Genomic DNA, 23,596 nt, shown 5'->3' on the forward strand with positions numbered 1-23,596 from the left:
TTGTAAATGCTCTGAATCACACCAAAAAGGAGGTCAGTTTGGCTCCACCAGTCTGCCTTTAGGATTGCTACCGCTAAATACTTCCCATGACCCCCTTGGAGTTGGGAAACTTTCCTCACAGGACTTGTAGGGAAAGTCACACGTGTTTAACTGGAGGCACTGATTTCAGATCTCTTGCTGGAAACGGCCTGGAAAACAATCCATTTTTAAAAAGCAAAGAAAACTTTGGAATGCTATAAACATTTTATTTATTTTTTTAGAAAGTATTTTCAGAAAAACAGACAGGAAAATAATCTAGATCATTTATTTATAATTTTAATAAAAACCTTTACATAATCCACATGCATAAAGACCCTTGATGAGCCAATCTGTAGAAGCACCTAACAGGTTAAACCTCATTGTCTGCCAGCGTTATCAATGATTGGCTGGCTGTGGGCAGACAGCAGTATTACAGAGTAGACCAATAGACAAGCTTTATTTTTCCAAAAATAATCAGTTTCTAAACACAGTAAAAGTGAAGACTGTACAAACTAGAGTAAATTGGATGTTACCAGCTGTTCACTTGCAGGATGTTCTTATGCTTGATGACATTTCTGTTCAATGATGTAATCCAGCTACACAGCAAACACAAACAAAACAGCATGTTCTGGGCTAAAAACAATTTGTCACATGGACTGATTTGAGCAGCCGCTTCCTTTAGTGCAAAACAGGCCTGATGCAATGTGTGAGAGTGCGCAGTAAATGCTGTGTAGCTGAATCTACACAGGGAGCCACCTCACATGCAGCTGCTTTTAATAATAATAATAAAAAAAACAAAACCTTGAGCCAATTTAAAATGCCAAAGCCTTCGATAACCAGGCTATTTGCTTTTCAGGCGAGCCAACCTCCTTGATAGCGTTCTAGTTCTAGCACAGAGTTTGCTTTCAGTTAGAAGCACCTGGCCTGGATTCATGAAACCCAGCATTTCTAGACAAAGTTCCTTTGTTTTATTGAAGGCTTGCAATAAACTACACACGGATAAACTCACATTGGGCCTGTTTCCTTCAGAGGCCAGAACAGACCATAAGGCACATGCACTCTTGTGTCAGCTCCCTCTGGCCTGACTCAGAGAAGCTTCCTTTCTTGCCTTTTAAAAGAAGGGGGTTTACACATTTGCAGGTTTCCATCCTCCCTACTAAAACAGAGGGAGAACCCCACTCTCTATACCCTGGCTTTAGAGAAGTTACAATCCTCTCTCCCCCACCCACAGAACAAACCCATTAAACAAAGCTCAGTTTAAAAAGCCATCCAGTTGGTTCAGACACCAACAGTTCATCTGCTTAACTGGTACAGCACCGCTAGATTGAGTCTGTCCACTCCGAATCATTGTCCTGAAGCGTGCTTCACTGTCCTCCGTGCTGCAGCTAATGAGATTAGGAAATATCTGCCAAGGGACCAAACGTACAAACTATCACTTTTCCTCCACAGGTACACTCTGGCTTGCAGATGGGTGCTGCAAGAAGTGCTTTATTAGCTCTAGAAAAGCTGTCATGTAGTTGAGGATGCTCACCAAAGAGGTCCAAGTCTTACTCTGCTCCTCCAGGTTACAAAAATTCCTGCATTAGCCCACACATGGAGCCACTTTGCGCCTCTACGGAAAAGCTCTATGTGGCTACAGAGACTGCTGTCAGGGGGAGGTTTACCCCAAAAACAAGGGTAAAGGTCAACAAATGATAAAAAAGAGTCCGTCTGTAGAAGCACGCAGGCCTCACTGAGTCACCACAGTCAGTTCTCGTAGATACGACTGTGTGAGACTGCGCAGCTCCTCCAAGGCATAGTCCTCTGGCATGGGAAGCCGGCCAATGTGGGGAGCAAGCAGGCGAAGTGGGACTCGCTGCACATCGGGCGTGGAGTCAGAGGCAGGTTCAGGAGAATGCTGTAGGCTCAGGACCACCCGCAGCAGGTTAGCAACACGTTTGGCCATATCTGCAAGTGAGCAGAGAATCAGTGAGAATTTAGCCACCTTCCACACAGAATCCTGAAGACTGAAGGTAGCGGAGGTCTAACAAGCTGAGTATTTGAAAACCTCCTCTCCATCAGGAGTTAATTTAAACAGCAGTGCAAAGGCCAAATCTGGAGTCAGGCAGCTTCTGTGTCCAATCAAATACTTCCTTTAGCATTCCACTGCTCTGATCACTGATCTCTTCAATACTGCCTGCTCCCACTAGTGTACCTAGGCTTTGTCTTCACCGACACAAAGACGTTTGGGGTTTTTTCCATCTTTTTACAGCAAGATAACTATTGCTGGATAAATTACCTCGCTGTAAAATCTGGAGTGGAGAAACAAGGCACTGGTAGCGTTTACCGCAAACTAGCTAGGCAAGGTCAGCCCCATACCCCAGGCTGTAGGGGACCTCTACTACTTGATCTCATTGTAAAACTAAAGTGCCCTGTCTGCTTTATGTTTTCACAGTGGGAGAGCCAACACGCATTAGTTATCCCAGAGAAAATACCCTTCTTCAGTGAAGATGTAGTCCTAACCTATTCTTGGGTGCTCAGGGCACTTCTGGAGAGCTAATACCTTTGGACAGAGTGGTGGCATTCTACTTAAGTGGCTCTACAATTAAAATACTCCAGGAATCACTCACTGGTGCACCTAGGTCCCTCTTATTCTCTCCCTGCAGCCCATAATAGTCTGTTCTCCTGCGGGCTGTAATACTTTGGTCTCATTTCAGTTGTTGAGTTTACTGTACAGGTGCTGGGTGGGGTTGGTGGCCAGGTCAGACTAGATGATCTGGTTGTCCCCTTCTAGCCTTAAATTCTGTGACTACCTCTTACGTCTCTAGGTGGCTGCTTGAATTAGACAGCAAGTGGGTAGAATCCCAAGGCTGAAGAAACCTACCATTGACAGCTAGTTGCTGATGGCCCTAGTTAACTGGGTGCAAAGACAAATCTCCAAAGGCAGGAGGAGAGAAGTGGCAAGTAGCATGCAGGGTACTGCAGCGCCTTCGTGGCTATGACTACAGATACAGAAGGTGGTCAGTCATTTACCACAATCTGGCAGCTGAGTGGTTCCATTCAGTGTTACTGAGAATTATCCATTTATTTTGTACCAGTATTAGTAGCTTTATATGCAGGTTGTTTGAGTCTCTAGAGCCCTACAAGGACTTAATACTGACAGGCATTGGGACAGCACACCTATCAAATTAGCCACAGATGAACAGTAAACTGAGAGTAAAATAAAATGCCAGATACATGTAAAGCAGCCATGACAGCAACATTTATCACCTGCTCCAGCCCTACAGCAGGAAATGCAAGCCAAAGCAAAACACAGCCATAAATTCTGGCATTATGGTGTGATGGCCAGTATTAGTCAGGTTAGGTTTAAGTTGAGCTGCAAATACCATTTAAAAAGTTAACTATTTAAACAATTAAAATACGTCCTTTAAACGGTTAAGTATTTAAGCGGCTGAGGCTGGGGCTGCTCCAGACAGGCGCCACCCCTCCAGCCAGCACGGGGGTTAACTGTTAAGGCGGTTAACCAATAAGACTATGCTTACTGGTTAACCTTTTACAACCCTAGTTGTAAGATCCCTGCCTTGAGAAGCGTGACTATCTTCCTGTGTGCATTGCCACACACACCTATGACTGTACAAACAGCCTTACCAGACTGAGCCAATCGGTCCTTGGCATTGTGGCACTGTATCTGTTCTATCCTGTTGCATAGCGACGTCACTTTGGTATGTAACCTCTCCAACTCATATGCAGAACAATCCAGCTGAAAGCAAACCCAAGACAGTCAATTACACAATAGAATGGCTTCAATTAAAAAGAACAATTTGTAGGTTCTTTGTGGCCTCCTGTACCAGGCTACCATGCCAATAAGAATCAGAACAAATATTTTAGCAGAGAATATAAAGTCTGAAGTTCTTGACTGTGGCAATCCAAGCCAAAGAACCCATCAACACAAAGTAGTTTTAGTTTTGCAGCATGTATGTAAGAAGCAGATGAAAACTAACTTCTGTTGTCTAGCTTGCCAAAAAAGATAGCTAGATAGCTAGAGGGAGGAAAAGGTAAAGCAGCAGCACCATCGAGATGTGTGGGTGCCCCATTGGTAAACACATGGTTTTGTCGACATTACCCTTTCTCCCTTCCCTTCCCCTCACCTGATTCTGTCATGTTTAATTAAGACTTCTTCAGGGCAGAGACCACTTATTCTGTGAAACCCCTAGTATATTTCTAAGTGTCCAAATATATGCAAGAGAAAACCGACATGCCCATGTCTGTGAGGGAGTATCTAAGCGTTTACTAAACAGTGAACATGCAGCTATTTTAAAAATAAAAAACTCTGTTCATATGAACACTGAAAAAACCAGAATTTTTACAGTTACCTGCTGAATCCTGTCGAGCATTTCGATGACCCGGATGTAGTCCAAATAAACCAGCCCCGCTGTGTCCCAGTCCTGGATGAGTGTACTTCGCTCTGGAGGGGACAAATCTTCTAGGAATCCTTTTAGGTAGTTGTAGTTTTCATTAATAATAGCATCTGAAGAAGACAACTGGATAAGAAACCTCTTGCTCTAAACTGGTACCTTTCAGTATAGCTGATGGATACATGGATGAATATAGGAAGATTGAGGGCCGATAAGTGTCTATCAAGGCTAACAGCTAAACAACATTAGAAAGTCAAAGGGGGAGTAGCTTAAGGACTAGTAATGGTAAATTCAATCTTACTCCTAGTTTCCAGGTTCCTATGGGGGGGAGGGGGGGGGGAAGAGAACACACACAAAAAACTTGCTACCTCTTCTATAGCTGTTGTTCTTTGAGATGTGCTGCACAGGTCCATTCTACTTCAGGTGTGTGCATGCCTAGTGCATCAGAGCCAGAAATGTTTTTCTCTTGACGGTACCGCTTGGTGCAGCTCATGTGCCTTTAGCACACTTACAGGAGAAGGTGGATGGATCATGGAATGGACATGTGGACATCTTCAAGAATGGTTACAGAAGTAGTTAGTAACAGTTTTTTCTTCAAGGGATTGAAAAGGTCCATTCCATTTCAGGTGATAAACTGTTGAGACTGGAAAAGGGTTTCAGTGTCTACCTGAACAACTGAACTACTCACCCAAATTTCGCATCATTCCTGGATTGCTGGGATATAGCACAGTGTCTTGTAAAAGTATACGACGACGACCATGTTGCAGCATTACCAATATGTCATATAGATACCGGAGCCAAAAAAGCAGAGGGAGCTGATTGGGCTCTTTGGGGTGAGCTACCACCCTTCCTGGTGGGATACTTTGGCACTGTCATAGCACAGACATATGCAGGATGAAATCCACAATGAAATCAGTTGCAAATAAACTGGGAAGCCTTTACTTATGTGCACAACTGAAATAAACAGCTGTGTAGACCTTCTAAGAGACCTAGTTCTGTCCAAGTAAAAACACCAATGCCCTTCTGACATCCAAACTATGAAGGCTCTCTTCATTCTTACCCTCCTTTTTTCCTAAGCCACATTCTCGTAAGTATATGGCTTCACTAAAGTGAAACTTAGGAGGAAAAAAACACTTTAGTGAGGAACTTGGGATGAGGATGCAAGTACACTTTTGTCCTTATAAAAAAGGACACATGGAGGGTCAGCAACCAGGGCACAGAAATCCACCACCCTCCCAGTGGAGAAAATGCCCACCAAGAATGCTACCTTCGTAAACAGATGTAAGAAAGAAGGGGTCGCCACCGGCTCGAAAGGTAGCTCCACAAGTGCAGCTAGTACCGAATTCAAGTCCTGTGGACGGATGGGATCCTTTATGCGGGGCTTCAGCCTGTCCACGCCATTTAAGCATCTGATGATCATCGGGTTAGAAATCTCTGATCTGCCATCTATTGGTGGGTGGAATGTAGGGAACAGAGGCCTTAATGCTTCAGGTGAAGCAAATAATCCAGGATATGCTGGTTAGCCAGGATTGGCAAAATACCCATCTGCTGAGACTAACTGGAAAAATCCTTCTGTTTCATCAGGTAAGCATATCCAGTAGACAGTTTCCGGATGTTTAGAAGACTGTTTTCCATGTCCACAGAACATTCAGACTCTTGGAGTTAACCACAGAGCACCCATGCTGTAAAATGAAGGGTGCATGCGTTGGGATCTAACATCCGACCATGGTTCTGGGATACTATGCCAGGTTCCTGAGGCAGTGGTACTGGACTCCTGACAGACATTTAGCAGACTGGAGAACCAATGCTGACGACGCTAGGCTGGTACCATAAGAATTATGCGTGCTTGGTCCTGCTGGAGCTTGTGCAGTATTTTCAGGAGCAGATGAATAGGACAGGCAAACAGCAGCTTACCCTTCCATGAGACATAACATACTAGGCTTAACCCTGGACTGGATAGGACAAGAAAGAGTTGCAATGCTCAGAGGACTTGATCATCAATAGTACTGCAAACTTCTGCCCCTACCTGGAAATAACATGGCAGCAAGTGTGCAGGAGAGTGGAGAGGGACTAGTACCAGTAGGCCTACCTTTTGCATGCCTGGAGAATCCCCTACCAGGAGCATAAGCAAGTCTCTTGCTGCCACATTACCCTGAGACCTGGGTATGACAGTTGCTTCCCTGAGAATGTTGGCACTGCAGTAAGAGTCCACATCAATGGCCTGGAAACCAATGCTGGAGTCAACTTTTTCAGGGGTGAGGCAGAGGCAAGTACCAGGGAGAGTCACCTACCTGCCTATTCCACTGCTCTGCTGGTAAGTAACAGGAGATCAAGTTTCCTGGTGCCAAGATCTGATTTACCCAACTTAGAAGAATAGTGCTCCCCGGATTTCTTGTGCTTTTACCTCAGTGCCAGAGAAGGGGATCAGTGCCTTCCCTCCAACAATCTTCTCGGGGACCAAGGGGGGAGCAACATCCAGAGAGGTACTCCTAGCTGAGATAGTGTACTTCCATTTTGCACCCAGAGCAGAAAGGCTCAGAAGGTGGACAATAAGCCAGCTTCCAATAAGCAGGTGGCGCAGTCTCACCTCCCTGTCCTTTTCTGTACACAGCTTGAAGTCTACACAGTTCTGGCAGCAGTCTCAAACACGGCCATCACCCAGACATTTCAGACACTTGACGTGAGGCTCACCCAACCCACACAAGCCTTAAAGCCTGGGAAATGAGGCATGCCCCAGTACTGAGTGTCAACACCGGTGCTAAGAGGGACTCGATGCCAGAAAACTAAGACAAGAAAGAAAGAAAATCTAGACTATGTATAAGAACAAGTAGCTCTAAACCAGAAAACACACTAGTTAACTATACAGAAATACACAGGAAACCACCGATAGGGGAAAGCATAGATAAACAGGGCAACATGGTCCAGCTACCGACCACAGGCAGTAAGAAGAAGCCAAAGGTGGATCCAGGGAAGCGCTCCCCTTTACACCTTAAGGCAGTTGCACAAGTGTGCTGAAGGCACATGTGTTGCTCCGATGGGTACCACAAATTAGAAACATCTCGGACTCTGGTGCACTGAGCATGCACACATCTGAAGTGGAATGGACATGTGCAATCACTCGAAGACATGAATTTGTTGTACCAGCTGAATTCCTAGAAAAAGGAGTGACCAGAGGGGCCAGGAGCCCAATGGGAATGAGGACCACTATCTTCACTCCAGATGTGATCCCTGCAAGTCAGGGCTGGGGCACATTAGGTTCAATATGCATCACCCCATGCTGTGTTTTATACGGAGGACTTCCATATCAGAGTATCAAGCATCAGATTTACTTTAATACAGCCAACAGACCCACTTAATATTACTGACAGCCACTGCCCAGGCATACTGCTGCTAGTTAGAAGCCCTTTTACCAGGAATGAGCTGTCCCAGACCCTCATCTTGCAGAACATTCAATGACATTTGTCAACATCTTTCAGTGTGCAGAAGCCCGCATGACAAAGCTAGGAGACAAATAATCTCACCTGAGGCTAAGTGCTTGATGACCTGTTTGTGACACTGGTTCCAGTGTCCAGCTTTGAACAAGTAGAGGGCCTCTTTATGCTTATCTCCCTCCATCCTTGCCCGAACTGCCTTAGCTTCATGAATCCATTCTGGTGGAATGCAGAGCTTTTGTGTCAGGAAAGTCTCCTTTGTCCAGGATTCTGGCGTTTCCGACAGCACGCAGTGGCGGTTTAAGAATTCACGCACTGCTTTCTCACGTGTGCTAATGGGAACAGACAGCAACTAGCTATTCAAACAGGTCATTTCATGTTTCACCCTCAAAAATCAGAGCTCTAGGAATGGGCATATTTTGTGAGCAGTCACTTGTAATATCTGTAATTAGTATTAAGAGGCCTATAGCTATGGCGCAAGTAATGACTCCCAAATTCATAAGAAGCAATCCACGTTAGCCATACATAATATTCCCTTGCATATCAGTTCTTAACACTGAAGCCTTTTGAGAGGAATGATCCTATTCTGTGGTCTAAACAAAGTCAAGAAGTGATAAGTGAGTGGGCGGCATTACCTGGAATAGAGTTCTAGCAGAAAGCAGCTATTTTAAAAGGCATTTTTTAGACCGGGGGTCCCCAAACTGTGGGGTGTGGCTCCAAGGGGGTTGCAGAGGAACATTTGGGGCTGGGGAGGGAACGCCACACAGCCCTGGCCCCTCGGGCTCCGGTAGTGGCCCCAGCCTCGGCTCCCTTACCTCTGTCCACATGCCCCTCTCCCAGAGCTGCAGCCCAACTCCTGGCCCCTGGGAGAGTGGGGAGGGAAGGAACACTGACAGGGATTGGGGGGGGAGGGCGCCATGAGGTAATAAAGTTTGGGGGCCACTGTTTTAGATAGATTAATCCATTTATGGTTAGTATGACACAAGTTAGTTAGATGTTGCCAGACAGTTTTGAGAGTTCAGTACTCCTAACACCTACTAGCAAAAGTGATAAAGGATCAAGGTGACACCATAAGTGTGTGACCCTAAAATGCCAACAAGCCTAGATTCCAACATAAAAAAAGTGGGAGGAGACCCCATTGAAGAGTGTCAAGCTGTGCTCTAATGCCTATCTCTAGCAATAAAGAGATTCTTCAATGAGAACTAAGGGAACAGGTCTGACAGATGAAGACCCCGCAGCTCACTTGGCCATAACTGGATTGGCTCTACAACAGTGATACTCAGACTGGCTCAGGAGCCACAAGTGGCTCTTTAATGTGTCTCCTGTGGCTCTTCGCAGCAAATGATATTAAAATACTATGTGATTTAATTAACAACCAATCAGGATCTTTTTACTATGTTATTAACCAATTGTGGAATATTTGTTCAGTCATTTTGCTGTGAGAATAGAAAATAGCAAATGAAACCAGGAATTCACACGACGGTGGCTCTTTTGGGTAATGCTCATCTCCAATTTGGCTCCTGAACCACTGAGGTCTGAGTATCACTGCTCTGCAGTATTAAGAGTAGTTATGGAACAGTCACTGAAGTTAGACGATTTGGACACAGGGTAAACTAATGAGTAAGTATTCTGTCACTTTGACTACCTACATTTTAGGACTCAAATATTTCCTTGAAATGCAAATTATATTTTTAAGTGGTCAGTATGAAAAGAATAAACTTGAAAGAACACCCTTGAAATATCATTTTTAAAATTCCTTTTCAATTTTACTTTACTTTTAAAGTGCGCCTTCTCTTGCTGATGTTTGTAGGGGGGGTTTTCACCATGGTCAAAACTAACTGTACACTAAAACTGAAAACAATTTTTGGCTAACTTATGAATTACAATAATGTTAGATGTTACACAACTTATTCAGACCTGAAGAGCTAAGATTGAAAGCTTGTCTTTTGCCAACAGAAGTTGGTCCAATAAAAGATATTCCCACCTTGTCCTTTTTCTAGCAAAATTACACATTTCAGACATGTGATTTTCCAATTGACTCTGTCCCTTTAAACACCCCACTCAATTATATTTTGTACAACTCTGTTCTGAAATCACAAGTCCTGGTAACCAGCCAAAATTTAATCCAACTCTTTTCACTCCTCAAATGAGGAAACTATTGGCACTACCTAGTTTATTCATGAACAAAAACTACACCCCTAAAAAATGTCATTTTAATGACGTCATCTGTGTATTCCTACCTCCTTATCCTTTCAAGTAAGTCAGATCTAAGAGTATTAGCATTCTACAAAGCAGTGCTGTAGTCCGTTTTTATGGTTCATGCCCACCAGAAGACCAGGTTTCAACCCACAGAGGAGCAATCACTATTTAGCTCTAACAATGTTCTCAGCACTATATAAAACAAAGTAATCCTGCTGCAAAGAATTTACAGTCTAAAAGAGAGAGGAAAAAAAAAGACAGGCTGCACTGGGCAAACTAGGTGAGTGAACAAGTTATTTTGTTAACTTGTGGGCACCATAGTTGTAATTGTAAGGGCATCGTATGGAATTGTAAATGCCATGCTGCTAAGCATTTACTAGCAGTGATGACATCCTAGATTAGGAAATTTTGTGGCACTTTGCAATCCTCACATATTTTAAAACTGATGCACTATGATCAATCACTGTGCAGTTTCATTTTGATTACCTCACGAGAAGCCACTAGCGTCCGTAGATAAGTGCTCCATGCTGTACACAACGACAAATACTCCTTCCAAAGCACGTAGCAAGAGAAGTCTGCCTTATACTTACTGTGTATTGGATGTATGCAACAGTACAAAAATGGCCCATTCCCAGAGTCCTTCACTTTCAAGCTGGGCAGCATAGCTGGCATTCAGCACTCCTTGACACTGCTCTGATAGATGAGTGTAATTCAAGGCTCTAAGTACTTCCCACAGGTGCCAACTAAGACGGTAGTCCAAGGGGTCGGAAGTAATACTTCTGGGGTCAAGCAGCTGATTGAGATCATAGCATCTGCAGAGAGATGGATTCAGAACGTAAGTAACAAGAAGTGGACAAGTAGTTCATTGGGCCCACAACAAATCCAAGTATTGGTGATACTTAGTTCCTGACAATTCCTTTGTTTTCTTTACTGAATGCCCCTGGAAGCAAGTTAGTGTCCTATCTGAACACAAGTTCAATAGTTAATACTCTATCAAGCTTCTTTGAGTTTGCATCCAGAGTGCCATGTTTCCTCTGAGGAATATGCACCTGCTGTGTTATTTTTATCAGCAGCTTAAAAGAAGGCAACTGCACATGAGAAGCTAAGAATACTTCACCCTCATTCAGAACACAAGCTGAAGTTACAGGAGAACAAGTCTAGTTACAGACAAGCCTTCTATACTGGGCTGCTAGCTTCTGATCAAATAAAATGTCCTTTCCAAAACTGTCAAAAGAAAGCTTATGTGGCCTGTCTTACTAACATTCAAAGAGATGCTAAATTGATGCCTCATTTCTTTTCAGGACCAACTTCTCCCCCAGACACAGACGGGCTGTACCACTCTTTCTGCAAATACCAGTAACTTGGCGGTTGTCTTATTTGGGGAACAAAGTCCTGGAAATTTGAGTCTGAGAATTTTGCTTGCTGCTTTTCCCCAAAAAGCTATATATGTTAGGATCTTAACTGGGTAAGGTGGAAGTACTGAACTACTTCTGTTTGCATTGCAGGAGGCAGGGAATTTGGTGCAAAGGAGAGTAGCCAAACCCCAGAGACCTGTGGGGAAGTATTCACTCCCAGTGGTGTTTCCTCCAACATCTTGGATTTAGGGACAGATCATGTGAGAGGAGACATCTATGACTAATTAATTCTATATCTGCAGAACAGCAAGAGTGATGGATCCAATAAACAGCTCTTTAGGTGTTCGGATTCCCATTTACCTGTCGCTGTAGAGCTTTAACAAGTGAAAGCAGACATCTCTCAGAGGTCTCTTTGTACTGTCATCTTCCTCAAGTACACAGCCAGAATCCTCTAGGTAGGGAGGCAGGGGACAGCAGGCATATTTCTCACACTCCGGGGTGTTCTGTAGAGTATTGTACCACAGACTACACTTAGTGACAGCAAACCAAATAGAACAGCACTGCTACATACACAGCACACATTCAGAACCTCAACTCCTGTGAATTATGAATCTGATATGCTTTCTGCTTCAGCAAAGTACACCCACATGGGAGACTGTCAGTGTAGAGGCCATTAGCTTGCCTTTAGTAGCCACCTCTGGGAGGTGTATTCCACCTATTTAAAATACCCTTGCAGTGTCACCTGGCTCTTTTACATTGTAACGGAATGTTTTTTCAGTTTGCTGTTTTAAAAAGCTAGGAAGTTGCACACACACAAGATAAATTTTTTAAAAGGCTACAGAGTCAAGCACACCAGAGTTAGGAAGTGCCAGAATTAAGGCTGCACCGCAACCTTCATTTGGCCCCCTTGTGCACATGCATTAGGATTCAGAAATTCCCCGATCACACTTTTTCCTCACAGGACCACCTCCTCAGTCAGTATGCAAGCTGGATGATGCTCATTCGGTAGAATCCAATATTTTGTTTTATCTTCCTCATGTTGCTCTAGGCCTTATTAGCTGAACACTACTGAAACCCATTCTCTGAACAAAGAGCTGATTTCCTCAAGGGTTTTTCTATGGCACTTATTGTAGCTTCACTAAGAAGCAGGGATTCTACAGACAGTTTCCTTCACTACACAATCCTGATTCATCCCCAGAGCACCATCCATCGTCCTGTGCACTGAAAAGAGTCTAATTACATGATCAAACTATGATAATTAAGACTAGTTTTAATCACAGGTATTTTAGTAAAAGTCATGGACAGGTCACGGGCAGTAAGCAAAAATTCACGGCTGGTGACCTGTTCATGACTTGTACTAAATATACCCGACTAAACCTGGGAGGAGGGTGCCCTGCAGGTGCTCGGGGGGAGAAGACCGGGACCCCCACTGGTGCTGGGGGATGGCGTCTGGTCAATAGGAGCTGCGGAGGCGATGCCTGTGGGCAGAGGCAACGCACTGAGCTAGGAACTATGGGAGAGACATGTCGCCACTGCTGGGGAGGCCCCCCCCGTCCCAAGGTAAGCCCAGCCCAGAGCCCTAACCCCCTCCTGCACCTCAACCCCCAACCATGAGCCCCCTCTCACAGGCACCCAAACTCCTGCTGCTGCTGGGGAAAAAGGGAAAGGAAGAGGGCAGTGGCCCGAGTGCCCCAGCAGTGACTGGCCATGGGGCTGCCCAAGCTGCTCAGGCAACCCTTGGGCCGTAACGGCCGCTGCGGAAGTCACGGAGGTCCCAGAAAGTCATGGAATCTGTGACTTCCGTGACAAACTTGCAGCCTTAATCATAATGCATATGGACAAGAATTAAATTAAAATTGCATGACCATTTCTTAACTTTTGAGCGCTTGACTTTGCAGACTTTCTTTTAATGTACCTTCTGTGTGTGTAATTTCCTAGGTTTTTTTAAAAAAACCAAATTAAGAGACAAAATTTCATAAAGGGAACATCATACATGGTTCATTACAAGGGTTAGAACCTGTAAATGCACAACAGAGATTTCTGCCTCTTTAGTAGCTGCCAGGCTGTCATTCTCTGAGAGCCAGGCACTAGAACCGAAACATTTTGCCCCTGGGTTTCACAGCTATTTGCTGACAGCAGAGGAATGCAGAGATTCAGAAATCCAGGGTTCTACTTCACGTTCTCAGGGAGAACACTCTAGTGATTACAGAACCATCTTCCTCAGCCCCTCCAGCTTGTGCTTGGCCTAATCCACCCCCTGGGACCACTCATCCACCACCTACTAACTGGTTCCTCATCCTAGTCTCCCACTTGCCAGCCCTCCGGATGTCTCTGCACCCATCTGCATTTCAGTCAGATGGGTTCCTTCTTGCTGCCAAGGAACCAGCAGGTGGAGCACTGAGCACACTGGAGAGTCTCCCTGCTCTCAGTCCCTGTGCAGTACCACTGCAGCCCGACTGCTGGGAAAAGCCTGTTCAGCCCATGGAGTATGCTCAGTACAGATAGAATCAGAGAATCTACCTGCCAAACTCAAAGTCTGCATGAGAAGGTCAATTTTCAGAGGCTCATAACCTGGCCAAATTTTCACAAGGATGTTACAAGACATATTCCTTACACCAGGGTGACCCTTAATCCAAATTTCAAGTCCCTGCTCCAAAGCGTGGAGGTGCTTACAATGAAAGTAGTAAGAGCTTAATAAATCAATGTATTTTTCCCAAATCTCATCCTGAGAAACAGCTGAACTGATTTTGCGTACGTTTTCCAAAAATTTCAGCCTGAGGCAGACATCCACCACAAAATTTGTGCCTGAAGTTTAAAGTTTAACAAAGTAATAAGCAGGACCTGAAAACAGGGTCCTATAATGGAAAGGGTTGGGCAGACTCCAAACTTTGCTACATGCCCGGCATATAATTAAGTACAAATATTCAAAACACGAGAGGTTTGTCGTGGGTTTGAAAGGCTTGCACCAACTGTTCACAAATTGCCATCTGAAGTTCGGTTTAGATATTTGTTCAAAGAGTGATGAAATGGGACTTTCAGTTTTCTTGGAATTAGCTGTAACTGCTAACCCATTTCTGGTCAAGATAGGATTGTACCACCACAATTTGCTGATTAATCCTGAATCAAGCCCCATGAGAAACAGAAGCTGTCCTTTAAACAATAAGCCATGTTCTTAAGAGCACACAGAACACCTACTTTGCTGCAATGCCTGGACAGGAATGCAAGGAAGAGACATGTTTCCCTTTTTTAAAAGGCATGTAATGACATACCTGGAATGCTGCCTCGTACATGTTGAGTGCCTTCGAAATAGAAGCCGTTGGCGGAAGCAGATACCAGAGGTGGATAGCAATAGAACGCTTCCAGTCCAGCTGTGAGCACACATTAATGCTTTTTCTCTCAGATAACTGCCACACCTGAACAACAGATTGCAAGGGTTAAAGCAGGTTTGCAGTAAATGTTACACTGAGAATGAGCAATGCTTAGTTTTGTAGCCTCTGACTAGATTATATGAACAACATTTACCACTGAAAGGATGCATTAGGAAGGGACCAAATGAATCCCTTTGTATTTAATAGTTAGAGACTGGACACATGCCATTGGACTGCATGTGTTGGGAAGTCAGTATAATACTCTTAACAGTGACTCTAGGACATGTGCTCCTCACTTAGCAAAAGCTAGTCTACAACAGCAGTTCTCAACCAAGGGTCCAAGGCCCCCGGGGGGGGGGGCTCAAGCAGGTTTCAGGGGTTCTGCCAAAATATACCGGAGAGCAGGGCCAGCGTTAGGAGTCTCTGTGGCCGAGGGTTGCCACGCGAGGCTGAAGGTGAAACGGAAACCCTGCTGCATGGGTATGAAGCGAAAGCCTGAGCAACTTTGGTTCGTGGGACCTCCTGTGGCATGGGGTCCCCTGCTTGCTACCCCCTAATACCGGCCCTGGCTTTTAATCTACTGGATATGCCGAAAAACAGTTGTGGCACAGGCAGGCCATAGAGTTTTTAATAGCCTATTGGGCCTCACAGAAAAAGGTGAGAAACCCCTGGCCTACAAGACACTCATTTATTTTTCCTATCTAGCAGTAGCTAACTTTCAATTATACAGATGTGACAGATTGTCAGCAAGACTTACGGGCTTCCCAGCCAGCAGAGCAAAGATGCGCAATCTCTCCTCCTGGATGAAGCAGTCTGCCTGCAATCCATGCCAGTCCACTAATTGCATTGTGAGGAGCTCTCGAACCTGCTGGCTGCCTACCAACTGGGAGAGGAGAAGGGCAAGCCTGTGATCTCCTGAAGGAAATAAAACAGCACGTCAGCAGAGTTTACTGGGACATCACAGACCACAATCCTACAACATGCAGTTTGGTTGGCTTGGAAAGTGAGGTTGTTTTATAGTTCCTTATGCAATAACTGTTGAGCACAGTGGGATGGTACGAAACAAGTGAATAAGGGGATTTTAAAAAAATGGAGGTAACTTGTACTCTAAAGTCAGAAGTATGGAAATTAAAGTTAGACTAATTAGGTTTCCTTCAGAATCAGCCATAAGCGCAAGAAAGAACCAGGAAGGCAAGAAGAAGTTCAGTATTGTTAAAAGCTGAAGTAGTCATTTGAGCCAAACAAGTGTGCTTCAAAAACCAATACCCAGCCCTAGAAGTTTAAATTATGGCTTGTAAAAACACAAACCACCGTAATCAGTTATATTTGCAGTCATTGCTATGTGCACTGATCAAGGAAAGAGTAAGTTTTTGGTGTACACGTCACACAGATTACAGCCGTTAATTAGAGAATGGTGGAAGTAAATGGCTCCTAGAGCATGTGCTCTTCCTACCTACACACTGTCACAACACAGAACTAAGAACTGGCCCAATTACAGTTGCTTTGCTACAGCAACGTTCAAGGCAGATTTAGTGGGCTAGAAAGCAAGCTCTGAACACAGCAGATTTACATTATAACACTGAAATATGAGTTACAAGTAACAGCTGTAAGGTTCCCCAGATAAATCAGCAGAAAGTGGCTAAGCTATTCCTGTCCATCTTAAGCTAGTAAAAATCAATACACTGAGTAGTCAGTTCCCCTCAGTAGGAAATCACTCAAGCCTCAGCCTAGGTATTAGAGTTTGAAGTGTAAAATGCCCTGTACCAGATTCCATCCTGAGGGAGACCAAGGTTTCTTCTCCTGTCCCCCAAAAAATATTTGCAGTAGAAACATCTGATTTGCCCCTCAATAACCATGCAATTTCTGCAGTAAGGCTGAATCTAGCATTGATCTTGGTAACAATGAGGAAAAAAAAGTGCGGCAGTCTCTGTATATCCCAAAGTCAGCTGTGAGTTGTAAGCTTCTTACCTGATTGCTGTGCCACCCTACAAGCCTCACTGATCCTCTTCCCAGTAAGGTAGCTGAACACAGCCTCTATGTGGTTCTCGTGCTGGGACAGTGAGACTTCCTCTTCAATTCGTGCTGCTGCAGTCTGTGATAACCAGCGGGAGAAGGCTTTCCTACGCTCCAGGGTTACAATGTACTCACTGGGCTCCTCCAAACTGGCTTCTAACTCCTTCAGGTGGCCCCAGATTGCCTCACACAACATCCATGTCAAACACCAGTACTTCACCACAGCTGGAGAACAAAAAATTAAGTGGTCACAGAAGAGAGACATACATACTAGGAATTTGGAACAATGCTGTAGAGGGGGCTGTGTCAGTCCTATATCTGTCCTACATTCATAGGGGATCAGACTACTTACTTACTTTGAAATTTAAATCAGCTGATTAGCACCCCACAATGCATCAGCCCAGCATGCATCTGATCCAGCCATTTTAAAGTTAATAAAACCAAACGAGGTGGCCACAACCAGTCGACTATTTTAAATGTCTGTCAATACAGTAAACACTATCCTGGAGAAAGATCGAGAACATTTTGCTCCTTTCTGTGTTTTTGTATGTCCAATTCTCCGTTCATTTTATTCAGATTGTGCTGCACTAAAATTATTTGAAGTGAACTTGCACTAAACTGCTCTATCACTTAGATTCTACGCTCCCCCAATGTATATAACTTGATACTCACATTCTATTTCAGCTGCGTCTCCACAAAAGTCTCTAACCCAGTCAGCATAGTCATGGATGGCAGACACTCCTGGGTTGGCTGCTAAGAGAGGACAACGTTCGTCTACATGGACAGTGCTGTGTTTGAGCTTTATCTCCAGAGGGATGAGGTATAACTGCTGGTCTCCGTCTGTCTTCCTTCGTTCTAAGGTCAGCTTCTCTATACGAACCTTGAAGGGAGATTCTGAAAGTCTGGGGAAGATAACAGTAGTATTGGAAAGATATAGATACTTAACAAGACTAACAGATGTGTAAAGTAATTCTTATGTAGAAACACCCCTCTCCTGTTCCTGATCATCAGGTGGATAATAAATCCAGAACCCATTTCTCTAACTGAATGGGATGTCAATATATTCAATAGGTACTCAATCCCAGGAACAGATAAGGGCCAAATTGTAGACGCTGTGATTACAGAATGAACTGCAAACATCCTGAAACTGGCAGTGTGCTTGAATCACGGGACATGAAGAAACCTGATCCTAGAATTCCATCCCTTATTTGGAACACAACTACCCAAACTATAGAAGTACTATAAAAACATTTCTAGAGTTATGGACACATCATCAGGAAGCACTAGCCTAATGTCCCTGCGTACTCCATTGCAAGTTTGACCTACATTCTGCAGCTCCCTGGAGCAGCAGACAGGAAGCTCTTTGAAAGTTTCATTTAAAGGGGAGATGCTCCAGTATTCCCAACACTAAATGTCAACCCACACTAGCAGCACTCAGTGGGGAAGATATGGGCCCATATTTATTCACAGCTTCATAGTGCTTAAGGCCAGAAGGGGCTGTTAGACCATCTAGTCTGACCGCCTATACATCACAGGCCCATAAATTTTTACCCAATACAAGATTCAACAAGGTTCACTTTAAAGACAAGGACAGATGGCTCTCTATATACTCCAGTATATCTGCAAGGGAGAACTAGTTTTATGGATTAACACTCACGATTTAGGAGCAACAGGAGTTGGCAAGAATCCATATTCCATAGAGTCATTGCAAAGATCCTCAGGCTCATTTGACCCACTCAGTTTATCTCCACTATTTACAAGAGTCCAATTGGGTCCCCAACCAACACGAAATGAGCGTCCCATGAAGAGTGCCATATCCATTAGGAGTTTTCCTTTTCCGTAAGTGACAGATTTTTCCAGAGGTATTAGCCCCTGCTGCCTACAGGCACCCACTGTTTTCAGCTGCACCTCTGGGGCTGCACTGGGCATGGAGAATGCAGAGGGTAGTGGGGAAAGCCCAGACCAAGAGGCTGCAGATGGAGGATTGCCTAAAGAGGAAGTTCTTGGTCCATGAAAATCTTGCAGAGAAGCACTTTGGAGGAAAGACACACTTGCAAGTTTTGATTGCAGCAGCCCTCCAACTGAAAGGAAGATTGGAGAACTTAAGGAAACTCAAGGTCTCTGCATTTAACAGGTCATTTAAGATGTTCTGAAATTCCACAAAAACTATTCAGAGCAGCTAGTAATCGATAGCATTTACTATACAGTTAGGCATGCCTGGTTTTAACACAGCTGCCTGTAGCATGAATGGGACAACAAGTATGGTCAGGAACAGTCACATACTAGGCAATGGCACAATTGTCCAAGCCATGGTACAAACTAAGCACTACACCAACAAGGGCCTTTAAGTACCTCAGAGAAAGAACAGACGCCCCTCTGTGCCAGACAAATGTGTGTGGCCTTAGATTTAGAACAGACCTGGCTTTAGTCACCTGAAGGTGCCTCAGGAAACAGTAAGCATTGCTATTAAGTACCACTGGACTTAAATTGGCTCCTTATGGAGACACCCCAGTTAAGCACACTTCATTTAAGTGGACCATGCAGTGCTAACGTTGGCAACATTGCAACTTTCTTAAATATACAAGCTACGTTTTCTCTTGTGGTCATAGTGGTCAGTTATGCGCACGCAATTCCTGCTCGTGTCAAAGTGAGCTGCATGTGTAATTAATGGCAAAATACCCTTACTGGCAGTTAATTAGTATTAAACCCAATCTCTTTATACCATCCTAATGCTCTCAAATGGGTATTTAAATAATGACCCAGTTTGAACATTGTTAGAGATCAGACTTGAAAGAGAGTCAGTATCTAGAAGGTTAGGATAATTCACAAGAGACCCCATGCCCAAAACAAGTTTTAAATGTTGGTTTTTCCCAGACAAACTATTTTAAAGTTAACGTCTGTGGGTATCTCCTGGTGCAGACATATGGATCCTTACAGTACCTGAGGAGTGTCTTTTCTGTCCTTGCAATGCTGAAATTGGAAGCCTGGGAGAGCAGATCTCTTGAGAAGTATCCATTTTTGTAGGCTGTTTGCCAAAGTGATGATCCAGGATCAAGTCTACATCCTCTTCATCAGCGAGCAAGGAAGCTTTCATGATCTAAAATGATCATAGAACAAGACTGCATGCTAGCACAACAACCCCTTGATACAAATTAGCAGTGGATAGCAGGTCTAACTAGTGTCTCCCAAAAAAACAAGCCACCTTTAAAAGTTACATATGAACCACCACTGATCCATTCATACTGAAACTTACATTTCAAATTAGATCATGAGTTATCTGATGGGATGGTTATAAAATGAACTAAAAGCAATCTATTATGAGGAACCAGCGATTTAAGTCACCTGCTAAACTACAATGGTGGTGTCCTATTTAATATCCAATACTGATCAATACGACCTTAGGTGCTGATACAGTGTTATCACAGACCTTGTTTAGGTGGTCAGTACTCAAATGGAAAACCAAGTAGTAACTGAATACTGCAAGTGGGGGAGTTGTATTAGTTTTCCTTTGACCCAATATTAAAATGCTAAAATAAATAGTCACCCACATATAGCACCTTGAGCACTATTTTTCAGCTGAGACAGCAAATAGTGGTCCTGTGTACTAGTGGTCACATTATCCAGATTTTCACAGGAGCAGGTATGTGATAGCCTGTCCTGGCTGGACACCAACAAAGGCCGTCACAGTACTTAATTGAACTCTTCTGTTTTAATCAGAAGAGACCTTTTTAACCTCCTCCCATAAAGCATTTTACCAATGATTAATACAGTAAAGCTCTTTGAGATTCCTGGGTATGGTAGATGAAATATATATTGTAATGTTCAAAGTTGTATATAAATAATATGCTCAAATCTGAAGACAAGCCACAGTGATTTGTCAGAAATTGGGCAGATGGATAAAGCAAGAGCAGGGCCTATCACTTAGATAACTACAGGAAGAGCAAGTTGCTCACCTGTAAGACATGGGGGTTTATACCAAGTGAAGATGCAATGTGCGTTGAAGCAGGCACCAGTTCCGGCTCTTCTGTAATGCTATCTTCTAGTATTGAATCCTGAGCTGGTTCCTGGGTGATGTCAGCCATATCACTGTCCAGTTCCACAACCCTCCCCAGCTGTTCCACTTCTGGACTCTGCAGACACCAAAGACATGGAAACCATGTTAGAGGATAGCATATTCTGGGTCAGTTAAGAGAGAAAGCAAAAATATTCAATGGCTTCAACAATCACCTGCAAGTGAGAGAAGTATTCACTGCTCATTTCTGGGTTCCAAGTTAGACTATAGGTTGTAGATCCTGGAGCGCTTCATCAAGGATCTACAACCTATCCTGAAGAAGGACGATCCCTCACTCTCACAGACCTTGGGAGACAGCCCCTCAACCTGAAGCAAATACTCACCAGCAACTACACACCACACAACAAAAATACTAACCCAGGAACCAATCCCTGCAACAAACCCCATTGCCAATTCTGTCCACGTATCTATTCAAGGGACACCATCATAAGACCTAACCACATCAGCGACACCATCAGGGGATCGTTCACCTGCACATCTACCAATGTGATATATGCCATCATGTGCCAGCAATGCCCCTCTGCCATGTACACTGGCCAAACCGGACAGTCTCTGCGCAAAAGAATTAATGGACACAAATCACACATCAAGAATTGTAACATTCAAAAGCCACTAGGAGAGCACTCCAATCTCCCTGGAACTCGATAACAGACTTAAAGGTGGCAATTCTTCAACAACAAAAACTTCAAAAAACAGACTTCAATGAGAAACTGCAGAACTGCAATTAATTTGTAAACTGGACACCATCAAATTAGGCCTGAATAAAGCCTGGGAGTGGATGGGTCACTACAAAAAGTAATTTTCCTTCTGTTGATACTCTCACCTTCTTGTCAACTATTGGGAATGAGTGATGTCTACCTTGATTGAATTGGCCTCATTAGCACTGACCCCCCACCACTTGGTAAGGTAACTCCCATCTTTTCATGGGCTATAATATATATACTGCTTACTGTATTTTCCATTCATGCATCTGATGAAGTGAGTTTTAGCCCACAAAAGCTTATGCCCAAATAAATTTGTTAGTCTCTAAGGTGCCACCAGGACTCCTTGTTGTTTTTGCTGATACAGACTAACATGTCTACCACACTGAAAACTGAAGTTGTAACAGCAGGCAGCCACATACTTTGTTTTTATTAAGAAGTTCCTAGCAGTAATCATGACCAGGTATTTACAGCATGCTAGTAAGATTTGCAAAATTAAGTATGTTTAGGATCAAAAGCACAAGTTTCACTGACCCATCCAAAAGCTGGGGATTTTAGTAAAGTAAGTTACCTTGTACCATTCATAGCACCTTCCATATGTGGACCTTAAAGCACTTTACAAACAATGAAGAATTAAGCTTCAACATCCCTGCGAAGGAGCCACTATACCAAGCACACAAGATGCAATCAGAATTAGCCAGTTACTAAGACTTGCATATTCTTACTCTGTGCATTTCAAGTCATAGCAGTTGACCTGACATGATTTTACTCCTTTACTGCATTCGCATTGTTGAACCAATGCATTAAATGGAAGGGAGAGTTAGATTCTGCTCCTTCTTGTGCATCAGATGAAGTTTATTTCAGGTACAGAATCTTTTAGTTGCGATGATGCACAAGCCAGAAAGAACACAACTTACTGTTGCAAACCAGAACCTGAAAATCAGACCATCACACTGAGAAACTTTATTCAAGGCCAATGAACAGATATAAACTCATTCTAAAAAATATTTCAGAAATAGAACCACAAAGACTGGGGCAGCACTAGGAATACAACGTAGGTCTACGTTCTAAACCTTTGCCTTAACCATAAATGCATCGTATTTCCTGGCTCTTCACATCAACCATTTGATGAGTTTTAAATCCATACTATATAGTCTCCTGATGTTTCTGTATTAAGCCTGGACAACTTTTTGCCCCTTACAACATCCAAACCTACAGCAACAATACAAAATACAAAAAGGTACACCATATCTTGGCTCCTAACAGAAAAGGGCAGCCCACAATAACAGTTATCCCATAAAAATAACTTGCCACAAGAACAGTTAAGTAAACATTCACAAAATCAGAAGATTTCCTTGTTTTTCCCATTTGAGAGTTTTTGTTGGGGATGGTGAGGGGAGGGAATAGGAACACACACACACACACACCCCTAGTCCTTTCTAGTCGTCCAGCTCAGTGTTTTTTCAGAAATGTAAGTGCTTCAGGAGTTTGGTTTACCAGAACAAACTGCACTTAAGTGACCACTGAACCAAGACAGAAGGTGAAATCGCAGCCTTCATTGCTTCAGGGTCCTTTTACTGGGGCAGAGTACAAAAGCTTAGCCTGGCTACCTAAAGACAGGAGTCCCACAAGACGTGCCATTGATAGCTATAATATGGGGCTGTGCCCAGATTATCAGCACTGCTGCATCTCTGCCCGTCTCCTACCTCTGGTGCCTCCTTACCTGTATGACAAGCAGAGTTGGTTTGTCATCTGACTCCTGAAAGCCATCAGTGCTAGTTATACTTAGGGAGGCTGATGCGAAAAGAACTTTCCCTCATGGGCCAAATACCCTGCATTTTGACAGAGTGCAGAGTCTGAATGGTTCACTTCTCCAGGGACCTGATATTAACCTTCCCTAGGCAGAAAAGCATTCCCAATTCAGTTTTCTGAGGGTCTCCAGCACATAAAAGGAATACGACTAGATTGGAGGGATTGTCAGCAGAAGGTAAGTGTGCACTTTAAAAGGCTTCCCCCCACACAGCCTATGTGATGCCAGTTACTTC

The 23,596-nt window shown here is 43.8% G+C and overlaps 1 protein-coding gene across 2 annotated transcripts in view; it reads right to left on the minus strand.

Annotated features, from left to right (window-relative positions):
• Positions 1-231: 231 nt before the first annotated feature.
• Positions 232-23,596, minus strand: part of NUP98 (nucleoporin 98 and 96 precursor) — a 54,916-nt gene continuing 31,551 nt past the window's right edge. For both annotated transcript variants that reach the window (XM_054015961.1, XM_054015960.1), the window contains exons 21-33: positions 20,732-20,908; positions 19,719-19,875; positions 18,436-18,859; positions 17,451-17,680; positions 16,734-17,003; positions 15,523-15,680; positions 14,667-14,810; positions 11,758-11,900; positions 10,633-10,854; positions 7,934-8,175; positions 4,371-4,525; positions 3,646-3,757; positions 232-1,965 (exon numbers count right to left, since the gene is read on the minus strand). In XM_054015961.1, coding sequence (XP_053871936.1) covers positions 1,748-1,965; positions 3,646-3,757; positions 4,371-4,525; positions 7,934-8,175; positions 10,633-10,854; positions 11,758-11,900; positions 14,667-14,810; positions 15,523-15,680; positions 16,734-17,003; positions 17,451-17,680; positions 18,436-18,859; positions 19,719-19,875; positions 20,732-20,908 — 2,652 coding nt within the window. In that variant the 3' untranslated portion in view covers positions 232-1,747. The remainder of the gene's footprint in view (positions 1,966-3,645; positions 3,758-4,370; positions 4,526-7,933; positions 8,176-10,632; positions 10,855-11,757; positions 11,901-14,666; positions 14,811-15,522; positions 15,681-16,733; positions 17,004-17,450; positions 17,681-18,435; positions 18,860-19,718; positions 19,876-20,731; positions 20,909-23,596) is intronic.

This window comes from Malaclemys terrapin, chromosome 1, assembly GCF_027887155.1.
Source record: "Malaclemys terrapin pileata isolate rMalTer1 chromosome 1, rMalTer1.hap1, whole genome shotgun sequence".
Taxonomy (NCBI): domain Eukaryota; kingdom Metazoa; phylum Chordata; order Testudines; family Emydidae; genus Malaclemys; species Malaclemys terrapin.